The 12,695-nt window shown below is 39.9% G+C and overlaps 1 protein-coding gene across 1 annotated transcript; it reads right to left on the bottom strand.

Moving 5' to 3' along the window:
• Positions 1 to 11,043: 11,043 nt before the first annotated feature.
• On the bottom strand, positions 11,044 to 12,253 carry LOC114699020 (vomeronasal type-2 receptor 116-like). The gene has a single exon (XM_028877931.2). It carries the CDS (start codon positions 11,975 to 11,977, stop codon positions 11,072 to 11,074), a length of 906 nt encoding a protein of 301 aa, XP_028733764.2. The 5' UTR covers positions 11,978 to 12,253; the 3' UTR covers positions 11,044 to 11,071.
• Between the last annotated feature and the right edge of the window lie 442 nt (positions 12,254 to 12,695).

Genomic DNA, 12,695 nt, shown 5'->3' with positions numbered 1-12,695 from the left:
TTTCATTTTAACAGAGACATATGATGGAGCATTGTCAGTTTTGATTTGTGCAGGTATACCCATGATGGCCATAACTTCTAGCAAATGAGTGATTACAGAATCAGCTTTTTCAGAACTCAAAGCAGTTGCCCATTGAAATCCTGAATAAGTATTGATAGTGTGGTGTACATATTTCAATTTTCCAAATTCTGCAAAGTGAAACACGTCCATCTGCCAGATTTCATTTCTCTGAGTACCCTTTGGGTTACATCCTGCTGGTAATGGCGTTTGATTGTAGAAGGAACAAGTAGGACATTTCTTTACTATTTCTTTGGCTTGTTGCCAGGTTATGGAAAAATCCTTTTTTAAACCTTTACTATTGACGTGATGTTTTTTATGAAATTCTGAGGCCTCCAGCACATTTCCTATCAATAATTTATCAATCTCATCATTGCCTTGTGCTAGAGGGTCTGGCAGACCAGTATGGGATCGAATGTGAGTTATATATAAAGGATGATTCCTTTTCCTGATTGTATCTTGTAATTGAATAAATAGTGAAGTTAATTCTGAAGCATCAGGGATAAATTCTGCAGTCTCAATATGTAACACCACTCTTTCAGCATACTGAGAGTCAGTTACTATGTTGAGAGGTTCTGAAAAATCCATTAATACCAATAGAATAGCATACAATTCTGATTTTTGAACTGAATTATACGGACTTTGAACCACTTTACTTAAATTTTCTGATTTGTAACCTGCCTTTCCTTCTTTGTTGGCATCTGTATAAAATATACGAACTCCAGATATGGGTTTTTGCCGTACAATTCGAGGCAAGATCCAATCAGCTCTCTTTATAAGATCAATTCTATTGCTTTTGGGATATTTGCTGTTAATTTCTCCCAAAAAATTACTGCAAACTCTTTGCCAAGGTTCACTTTCTGTCCATAATTTTTCAATGTCCTCCTTAGTTAATGGTACGACAATTTCTGCTGGGTCTATGCCTGCTAATTGACGAAGTCTCAGTTTTCCTTTGTAAATCAAGTCAGAGATTTTTTCCACATAAGTTTTTAATTTTTTATTTGGTTTATTTGGTAAAAATATCCATTCCAATATAATATCTTCCCTCTGCATTAATATTCCAGTAGGAGAATGCCTAGACGGTAAAATAACCAAAATGCAATCCAGCTTTGGATCAATACGATCCACGTGTCCTTCATGCACTTTCTTTTTTACCAAGGCCAATTCTTTCTCAGCTTCAGGTGATAATTCTCTTGGACTATTTAAGTCCTTGTCACCTTCTAAGGTTCTGAACAAATTAGTCAGTTCATCATTTTTTACCCCAACAATAGTTCGTAGATGAGAAATATCTCCAAATAATCTTTGAAAGTCATTAAGAGTCTGTAGTCTATCTCTCCAAATTTGCACCTTTTGGGGTCTAATTTTTTGTAGCTCTATTTTATATCCTAAATAATTAATAGAATCTCCTCTTTGTATCTTTTCAGGAGCAATTTGTAATCCCCAGCAAGGCAAAATTTTCTTTACTTCTTCAAATATTATTTCTAAAGTATCTGCATTTGAGTCAGCTAGTAAAATATCATCCATATAATGATAAATTATAGATTTAGGAAATCTTTTATGTATCACTTCCAATGGCTGTTGTACAAAATATTGGCACAGAGTTGGGCTATTCAACATTCCCTGAGGAGGACCCTCCATTGAAATCTTTTAACCGGTTGAGAATTATTATAAGTAGGCACTGTAAAAGCAAATCTTTCTCTGTCTTTTTCTTGTAAGGGTATTGAAAAGAAACAGTCTTTTAAATCAATAACTATGAGAGGCCATCCTTTTGGTAACAGAGTAGGCAAAGGAATCCCAGATTGTAGAGAGCCCATTGGCTGAATTACTTTGTTAATTGCTCTAAGGTCTGTTACCATTCTCCATTTACCAGATTTCTTTTTAATAACAAATACAGGAGAATTCCAAGGGCTGGTTGATTCTTCAATATGCTGAGCATTTAACTGTTCTTCTACCAGCTCTTCTAAAGCCTGGAGTTTCTCTGTTGTTAAAGGCCATTGCTGGACCCATACAGGCTTGTCCGTTAACCATTTTAAAGGTAGAGCTGTTGGTGTCTTTGGAAGATCATCAGTTATTGTGCCCTGTTCTTGTAATTCCACCAATACTAATATTATATAGTTGTTCCATTGTCAGACTGCCTAAAATTTCGAACAAAAACCAATTTTCTTCCAATGTACACATAAAACCCATTTGTTTTTTAATGTGGAAAAAAATTCTCTTTTAGATAGTTTCCTTTAAAATATCTGATATGTTATGACTTACCAAATCTGCGTAGAACAGTAGAAATCCGAGGGGATTTTCAAAGCAGCCACCTAGTGTCCCAGGTGTAAATCCAAAGAGAAAGAGAGAGAGAGAGAGAGAGAGAGAGAGAGAGAGAGAGAGAGAGAGAGCAAGAAAGCGTAGCTGGCTACAGTTTAAATGCAGCCACGTGTTCCCTCTTGTGCCGAGTCAAGGCTTGGGTCTGGCTTCCTTAAGCTACGACCACGTGCGTTGGCTTTACAGGCAGGGCCCTGTTCAGCAGGGCAACTCTGAGTTGTTTGTAGCACTGGCTTTAAGCAAGCAGGATTTAAGCAAGCAGTTCACCGATAGTCCAGCCTGAGGTCAAGCAGAACTAGACCCAGGCTAAGAAGCCGCTGCTCGGACTAAGAAGCCAATCGCCGCCGGCCGTCACGTGCTGCCGCCGCCGCTGCCGCGGACCGCCTGCCGCCCTTGCGGGAAAGCGGACCTGCCGCCAAGCCAAGCAGTTTTTAATGGATTCTTGTCATGTTGGGCACGAGTTATAGATGTAACCAACCATCTTATTAAATAAGAAACACAGAAACAATGTAAAAGAGAAAGCCGAGAGGTCAGAGCTCAGAGCTAAAATCTCACCCTTCCTCCTGCTGTCCCAGCTTCGCGAAAGAGACCTACTTCCTGTCGGTTCATTTTTTTATAGTATGTTGTTCTGCCTTCTCATTGCTTGTAAAGCCAAACACATGACTGCCTCGTCACTGTCTGAATGTACAGCCCCCTAGGTCTTTAAAGGCATATGTCTCCAATGCTGGCTATATCCCTGAACACACAGAGATCTTATGGGATTAAAGGCATGTGCCACCACCGCCACACTCTTGCTATGGCTCTAATAGCTCTGACCCCTGGACAACTTTATTTATTAACATACAATCAAAATAATATTTCAGTACAATTAGATTACCACCACAAGAATGAATATGAAAGCAGGACCCATTTTTATGCTGCATACAAGAAAGACAACTCAAATTCAAAGATAAACACTACCAAAGAATAAAAGGCTGAGAAAAGACTTTCCAATGAAATGGTCTTAAGAAGCAAACAGGTGTAGCCATTCTAGTAACCAGAAAAATAGACTTCAAACTAAAATATATCAAAAGAGATCAAGAAGGGCATTACATATTCATCACAAAAAAGATGCACCAAGATGAAGTTTCAATTCTGAACATTTATGCCCCAAACAAAAGGGCACCCACATATGTAAAAAAAAAAACATTATTAAAGATTAAATCACACCTCAAACCTCACACATTCATAGTGGCAGATTTCAACACCCCACTTTCAACACTGGACTGATCTCCCAAATCGAAGAGAAATAAAGGACTTAACTGATGTTATGACTCAAATGGACTTAAGTGATATCTATAGAACATTCCATCCTTACAAAAAAGAATACACCTTCTTCTCAACAACCCATGGAACCTTCTCTAAAATAGAACACATACTTGGCCACAAAGCAAATCTCAACAGACACAAAACAACTGGAATAACCTTCTGTGTTCTATCAGACCACCATGGTTTAAAGTTAGATTTCAACAACAACAAAAACTACAGAAAACATACAATCTCATGGAAACTGAATAATGCTCAACTGAATCACCAATAGATTAAGGAAGAAATGAAGAAAGAAATTAAAGACTTCCTAGAGATCAATGAAAATGAATACACCACATACCTAAACTTTTGTGACATTATGAAAGCAGTGCTAAGACGGAAATTCATAATACTAAATGCCCACATAAAGAAGTTAGGGAAATCTCACACTAGTGACTTAACTGCACACCCGAAAGCTCTAGAACAAGAAGACACAAAGTCTCCCAAGAAAATTAGATGCCAGGAAATAATCAAATGGAGAGCTGAAATCCATAAAATAGAAACAAAGAGAACAATACAAAATATTAATGAAACAAAGAGTTGGTTCTTTGAGAAAATCAACAAGATAGACAAACCCTTATCCAAACTAATAAAAAAAAGACAGAGAGAGAGAGCATCCAAATTAACAAAATCAGAAATGAAAAGGGGGACATAACAACAGACAATGAGGAAATCCAGAGAATCTCAGGTCATACTTCACAAACCCCTACTCCACAACAATGGAAAATCTAAAAGAAATGGATAATTTTCTGGATGGGTACCACATACCTAAGTTAAATCAAGACCAGATAAACTATTTAAATAGTCCAATAACTTCCAAGGAAATAGAATCAGTCATTAACAGTCTCCCAACCAAAAAAAAAAAAAAAAAAAAAAAACCCAGGACCAGATGGTGGCAGCACAGAATTCTACCAGATCTTCAAAGAAGAGTTAATACAAATATTCTTTAAATTGTTCCACACAATAGAAACAGAAGGAACATTACAAAACTCCTTCTATGAGGCTACAATTACCCTGATTCCTAAATCAAACAAAGATGCAACAAAGAACGAGAACTACAGACCGATCTCCCTCATGAACATTGATGCAAAAATACTCAATAAAATACTGCAAACACACTCCAAGTACACTTCAAAACAATTATCCACCATGATCAAGTAGGCTTCATCCCAGGGATGCAAGGGTGGTTCAACATAAGAAAGTCTGTCAATGTAATACACCATATAAACAAACTCAAAGAAAAAAAAATATGATCATCTCACTAGATGCAGAAAAGGCATTTGACAAAATCCAACACCCCTTCATGATAAAGGTCTTGGAGTGACCAGGAATACAGGGAACATAATAAAGGCAATTTACAGCAAGCCAACAGCCAACATCAAATTCAATGTGGCAAAACTCAAAGCAGATTCCACTAAAATTAGGAACAAGGCAAGGCTGTCTGCTCTCCCCATACTTATTCAATATAGTACTTGAAGTTCTAGCCAGAGCAATAAGACAACATAAGGAGATTAAGGGGCTACAAATTGGAAAGGAAGAAGTCAGGCTTTCCCTATTTGCAGATGACATGATAGTATACATGAGTGCCCCTAAAAATTTGACCAAGGAACTGATAAGGCTTATAAACAACTTGAGCAACATAGCAGGATATAGATCAACTCCAAAAAAATAGTCCTCCTATATACAATTTACAAACAGGCTGAGAAGGTAATCAGAGATACATCACACTTTACAATAGCCACAAATGATATAAAATATCTTGGGGTAACACTAACTAAGCAAGTAAAGGACTTATATGACAAGAAGTTTAAGTCCCTGAAAAACGAAATTGAAGATGTCAGAAAATGGAAAGATCTCCCATGTTCATGGAGAGGCAGGATTAACATAGTAAAAATGGAAATTTTACCAAAAGCTATCTACAGATTCAATGCAATCCCCATCAAAATACCAAACAATTCTTCACAGACTTGGAAAGAATAATACTCAACTTCATATGGAAAAACAAAAAATCCAGATTAGCCAAAAGAATCCTATACAATAAAACAACCACTGGAAGCATCACAATCCCTGAGTTCAAGCTCTACTAAAGAGCTACAGTAATAAAAACATCTTGGTACTGGCATAAAAACTGACATGTGGACCAATGGATTCGAATTGAAGACCCTGATATCAATCCGCACACATATGAACATATAATTTTTGACAAAGAAACCAAAAGTGTACAATGGAAAAAAGAAAGCATCTTCAACAAATGGTAGCTGGCATAACTGGGTATCAACATTTAGAAGGCTGCAAATATATCCATATCTATCACTGTGCACAAAACTTAAGTCCAAGTGGATCAAAGACCTCAACATAAATCCAGTTACTCTGAACCTGATAGAAGAGAAATTAAGAAGAGGCCTTGAATGCTTTGGCATAGGAGATCACTTCCTAAATATAAACACCAGTAGCACATACAATGAGAGAAACAATCAATCAATGGGACCTCTTGAAACTGAGAAGCTTTTGTAGAGCAAAGGGCACGGTCAACTAGACAACGTGAGAGCCTACAGAATGGGAAAATGTCATCACCAACCCCACATCTGACAGAGGGCTGATATTCAGATATGTAATGAACTCAGGAAATTAGACATCAAAATGCACAAGAGTACAATTAAGAAGTGGGCTATAGAACTAAACAGAGAAATCTCAACAGAGGAACCTCAAATGGCTGGAAGACATTTAAGGAAATGCTCAACATCCCTAATCATCAGGGAAATGCAAATCAAAACAACCCTGAGATACCACCTTACACCTGTCAGAATGGCTAAGATCAAAAACACTGAAAATAGCTTATGCTGGAAGGATGTGGAACTAAGGGAACGCTCCTCCACCGCTGGTGGGAATACAAGCTTGTACAACCACTTTGGAAATCAATATGGTGCTTTCTTAGAAAATTGGGAATCAATCTTCCCAAGACCCAGCTATACCACTCGGGCATATACCAAAGGAATGCTCAGTCATACCATAAGGGCACTTGCTCAGCTATGTTCATATCAGCATTGTTTGTAATAGCCAAAACCTGGAAACAACCTAGATGCCCTTCAACTGAAGAACGGATAAAGAAAATGTGGTACATATACACAATGGAGTACTACTCAGCAGAGAAAAACAAGACATCATGAGGATTTCAGGCAATGGATAGATCTAGAAAAAAAATCATCCTGAGTGAGGTAACCCAGACTCAGAAAGACAAACATGGTATGTACTCAGTCATAGAAGGATACTAGATGTAAAACAAACATGATTAGACTGCTACTCACAACTCCAGAGAGGCTACCTAGAAAAGAGGATCCTAAGAAAACACAGGGATCGCCCAATGACAGAGAAATGGATGAGATCTACACAGACAACCTGGACATGAGTGGGAGTATTGAATGGCAAGTTTCAAGGGAAAAAGAGCTTAGGGGAGTGGGAGATTCCAGATGGATCAAGAACAGATAGGAAGAACAAGGAATAAGGGACCATGATAAATGAAGACCACATGGGAATAGGAAGAAGCAAAGTTCTACAGAGGTCCCCAGAAATCCACAAAGATATTGCCACAATAGACTACTGGCAATGGTTGAGAGAGTGCCAGAACTGACCTACTCTGGTGATAGGATATACAAACACCTTAACTGTCGTGCCAGAAATCTCATCCAATGACTGAGGGAAGGGGATGCAAAGATTCATGGCCAGGCTCCAGGTGGAGCTCCAGGAGTCCAATTGGTGAGAAAGAAGAGGGTTGTATGAGCGAGAATTGTTGAGACCAAGATTGGAAAAACACATGGACAAATAACCAAATGAATGGAAACACATGAACTATGAACCAATAGCTGAGGAGCCCCCAACTGGCTCAGGCCCCCTGGATAAGTGAGACAGTTGATTAGCTTGATTTGTTTGGGAGGCACCCAGGCAGTGGGACTGGACCTGTCCTTAGTACTTGAGCTGGCTGTTTGGAACATGGGACTTATACAGGGACACTTGGCTCAGCTGGAGGAGGGGACTGGACCAGCCTGGACTGAATCTACCAAGTTGAACTCAATCCTCAGGGGAGTCTTTGGCCTGGAGGAGATGGGAATAGGGAGTGGGCTGGGGGAAGGCATTCATCTTTACTTGGAAGTGTTCATTGCAAAGAGTCATTGGTCTGGTTCGAAGCCTTTGGTTTCTGCTGTCTTAAAAATGCTGGGCTCTCACTAAGGCTCCTCCTGGATATCCTGTTGTTGCCCTGTATTTTAGAGATCCTGAAACTTTAGGTCTACAGGCCAGGACCCTTCACAAGCTCCAATAGATCATAGATGGGGTGGATAGTGGAGCAGGCCAAGTCATATCCTTGGGTCTGGGCCTGGAAAGCTCTAGGATTGTTCCACCAGATGTCAAATTGGGACAACCCTCCCATGCTTACAACTTTTGGGCTGGCTCACACACACCTGCACTAACAAGGATGGCTCCATTGTGCTGCTCTGTCGAGGCGGAGGGCCTGCTCTTCCAAGTGTTGCACTGGTAGGGGTCATGTATTTCTCTCCCTCTCCTATGACCACAGAGGCAGCTCCCCCACTTGCCCTAGATATTGATGGGCATTGGTGGAGGTAGGCAACTCTCCTTCACCCATGCCACCTCAAGACAGATGGGTAATAGGAACAGATCGCCCATGCTCACAATTTTTCAGCTGGCTCATGCATATCTGCACTAACAAGGTTGACTATTGTGCTTCCCTCCTGAGGTATAGGGTTTGCTCTCCCTAGAGTTGCAGCTGATGGGGGTCAGGGATAGTTCTCCCATTCCTATGACCACAGGGCATGCTCTCCCTTGTTGTGGGATGTCCTGTATGCTGTGAATATATGTTGATATGATTGATGGATAAATAAAATTCTGATTGACTGGTGGCCAGGCAGGAAAGATAGTTTAGGTGGGACAAGGAGAGGAGAATGCTGAGTGGAAGAAGGCTAAAGAGAGAGTGCCAAGCCTCAGCTGCAATCCATGACCAATTCACGCCTTCAAAACCAGTACCACCTTGGTGACGCTCACACCACCAGTTTGACTGCCATTGAAATACAACTGCCTCTGGAATACAGCATCCGTGTGCTCTCAGGAAACACTTGTCAGAAGATTTCAAGTCAGCAATGCTGGGTTCTTCTTAATCACCTCTAATTTCTCAACTCCAGCCAACCAGCATCGAGTATCCCAGTAAAACAAAGGTTTCAATTCAGTAGTTCAGATATTTTGTTAATCATAGCTGATTATTCAGCCCCAGATCAACAGGGCCACAGAATCTTAATTCAAAATAGCAAATGGCCCCAATAAACACTTTAAACTTCCCACTGAAACTTCACAAGCCAGGTTCCCATCTTCTGCATTGTCCTCAACATTTATATATTCCAAGCTACAATGGAACAGCTCTCCAAGTATAAAACACTTAGAGGATTTTCTTATACAATGTTCCAAAATACCTCCACGGTCCTCCTACAAAACAACATGCTCAGGTCTGATAAAGCAAGACCCCACTCCTGCTACCAACATGTCTTAGTTAGAGTTTCTATAGCTACAATAAAACAACATGGCCAAAAACCAAGATGGAAAGGAAAAGGCTTATTTTGCATACACTTTCACATTTGACTCCATCATTGCAGGAAGCCAGGACGAAAATCAAACAGGAACTGAGGCAGAGGCCATGAAAAGGTGCTGCTTACTGCCTTTCTCTAGCCTGCTTTCTTATAGAACTCAGGACCACCAGCCTAGGAATGTCACCACCCACTTTGAGCTGGGCCTGCTAAGTCAATCACTGATTATGAAAATGCCCTATAGCTGGATCTCATGAAGATATTTTCATTCTAGGGCCGGAGGCTTTAAGACAGGATTTCTTTATGCAGCCTTGGCTATCCTGTAACAACTGAAGACCAGGCTGGCCTCAAACTCACAGACATCTGCCAGCCTATGCCTCCCAAGTACTGGGATTAAAGTGTGCACCACCACCACCAGCTTTAAAACATTTTCTTAATTGAGGTTCCCTCCTCTCAGATGACTTTATTTTGTGTCAGATTGACAAAAAACTATCCAGTGCAGGGTACCTGAGCTGAAAGGAAAAGTGGATACATGCCTCATTCCAAACCCAGAAGCAATATCCAGTTGATACCCAGCTGCTAATGAAAGTTTAGTTTCCTCCAAAGGCATCTCACTGGGGAAACCAACTACTTTGGAGGGTAGAATGCATGTTCAACAGTAGATGGCAACAGAAAATGAACTCAATGGCATCTTTGGATGTTTGTTATCTCACAATATCATGTCAGGGTGTTTTCCTTTTTTGTTTTTTTTGATTCTTTGTTGTTTTTGTCTTGTTGTGTTGTTTTGTCTTATTTTTTCTTCTCTCATTTTACACTATGGGTTCTTTGAGTATGTACAATGGCTATCACTATACATTTTGGTGGATTTGTGTTTGCAAGCAAGTGGGTCTTTGATTCATCTGACTTTTCTTGGGCTCCTTTCCTTCTCTTTGTTTATTTTGTTTATTTTAATGTGTTATTTTTATTTTATCTTAGTATATTTTATTTTAGTGTATTTTATTTTATTATTATCCCATAGAAACCTGTTGATTTTCTAGTGAGACACAGAAAGGGGTTGGATTCAGATGTGTGTGAATATGTGAGTGCATGTGCGTGTGGTGTGCGTGTGTGTGTGTGTGTGCGTGTGTGTGTGTGTGTGTGTGTGTGTGTGTGTGTGTGTGTGTGTGTGTGTTCATCCCTTGGAGCTACTGTTATAGGTGGGTGTGAACTATATTTTATGAGGGCTGTGTATTGAATTCAGCCACTTTGCAAGAGCAGTATATGATTGTGTCTACTGAGACATCTCTCCAGCTTCTGCAATATTCTGCAGTATCTGTTTATTGAAACATCCCTCTCGCTCCTCAGTTCTACTCCTCTAACTTCCAGGATGCATCAGGATTCTCTAGTTTTCCTCCTACAAGGGGTAGCATTGTTTTGCCTTCATCTGCAAACATGAGGTCACAAACTTCCTGCAGTTTTCTCAATACTCAATTGCTGTCAAGTTTCACATTTTTTGGATATCAAAAAGAAGCCTCTGAGTTTATTTCAAATCTTATTGTATATTAGGAAAGCAAAGAATATTTCCACTCCAGACAAATGTCCAATAGCCATGTCTTGTAACAATAGGTGGCTAAGTGGAAGATTATGGGAGACAATGCAGATAAAAGTAGTATACATGACACTGATAAACATCATTAGAAGAAACAGTGAGAGTCACCAGATAATGCATACATCTTGCATTGTATCCTAATAGGTGGTTCTGTTCCAACACTATAGTTGTCAGTTAAAATTTATGAAATGGGAGTTCTGGAAGATGATTTCTCTCTTAACTTTTGAAGAGAATTTCTCTCTGGTCTTATTAAAATGATGTAGCACTTGGGGACAAAGATGCATCCCAGCAAGCCTGCACTGGAGGCTAAGATGGAGAAGACCTCCACAGCCATCATTATCTTCCCCTTGGAGCTGTGGTAGACAGGGAGAAAAGTGACCCAGACACTGCAGAACAACAGCATGCTGAATGTCAAGAATTTGGCTTCATTGAATGTGTCAGGGAGATTCCTGGCCAAAAAAGCTACAGTGAAGCTCCCCAGGGCCAGAGAGCCCAGGTATCCCAAGACAGAGTAGAAAGCAGTTACTGAACCCTTGTTGCACACAATGATGATGTAGCCATGCTCAGAGTGTGCATCAATGTCAACAGAGGGAGGAGAAACTCCCAGCCAGATTGCACAGAGAATAATTTGGATGATGGTGCAGAAGGGAATGATGTAGTTAGGTACCCCTGATACCAGGAGCCACTTCATCCTTCTTCCAGGAGAAGTGACTTTGAAAGCCAAAACCACAGTAATTGTCTTGGCCAACACAGTGGAAACAGCTACAGTGAATAAAATACCATATGTTATTTGCTGCAGGACACAGGTAGCTGAGTTGGGATGGCCAATGAATAGCAAGGAACAGAGGAAACAGAAGATGAGGGAGATGAGCAGGATGTAGCTGAGAGTGAGGTTATTGGCCTTCACAATGGGAGTGTCTTGGTATTTCACAAAGACCCCAAGAACCATAACCGTGAATGCAGACAAAAATAAGGCCATGCAGGACAGAGTCATCCCCAAGGGTTCATCGAAGCCCAGAAAGGTCACATCTTTGCGGAGGCAGTGGTTCTGCTCTGTGTTGGCATACTGGTCCTCTGGACACTTCATACACTGATCCACATCTGATGCAGAAAGCAAAAGTATTGTTAGTGCAACTTCAGCATTTCTTATGGACAGCGTACTTGAGTATATTATGGAAGCTTTGCAACATCCACATTCTTTATCAATAAAAATGTAATTGAGAATTTTCTAAAGAGCAAGGCTTCATTTCATAATGCCTAATTTCTTTAAGGACAAATGCAGATCCTATTGATACAGTATAAAATGAATCTTTCTGTCTGAATTAGAAGTGATGCCCTCATGAGAGATGGAGACTTGGTCTTATCCAGGATGAAACCTCTTATAACTGTTTTTATTCCCGCATGATCATCACCAAACACATGAATAGCTGAGCAACAGCAAATAGAATCTATTGTGTGTGTGCGTGCAAGTACATATGTATGTGAAAGCAGTAAATGAAAAAGAGTGTTTGAAAATAGTAAATGAAAAATTGCTCAGGAATTTAAGGTTTTGGGTACATGTGTGGGAAGTAGAATGGGGAGAGAGGGAGATTTTATAATGATATATGAAATTCTAAAAAAATAATGAAATATGATGCCCTTAGTTGTGACCTCATCAGGGAATGGGGATAGCCAACAATTTATAAAATGAAATAATCCTACTATTAAAGGTAGAAAACTCTATACATACATAGTACCCAGAAGTCTTGTATCTTATACCACCACCTTTGTGAGCACAGAGCACCTACTTCCTTCTCTAATTTCCA

The sequence above is a fragment of the Peromyscus leucopus genome, unplaced genomic scaffold, assembly GCF_004664715.2.
Source record: "Peromyscus leucopus breed LL Stock unplaced genomic scaffold, UCI_PerLeu_2.1 scaffold_432, whole genome shotgun sequence".
NCBI lineage: Eukaryota > Metazoa > Chordata > Mammalia > Rodentia > Cricetidae > Peromyscus > Peromyscus leucopus.
The sequence above is the reverse complement of the archived record's forward strand: the minus strand, read 5'-3'. Positions and strand labels throughout refer to the sequence as shown.

Coding starts and splice junctions, on each gene's coding strand:
- LOC114699020 (XM_028877931.2), bottom strand. CDS start 11,977: ATGAAGTGTCCAGAGGACCAGTATGCCAACACAGAGCAGAACCACTGC.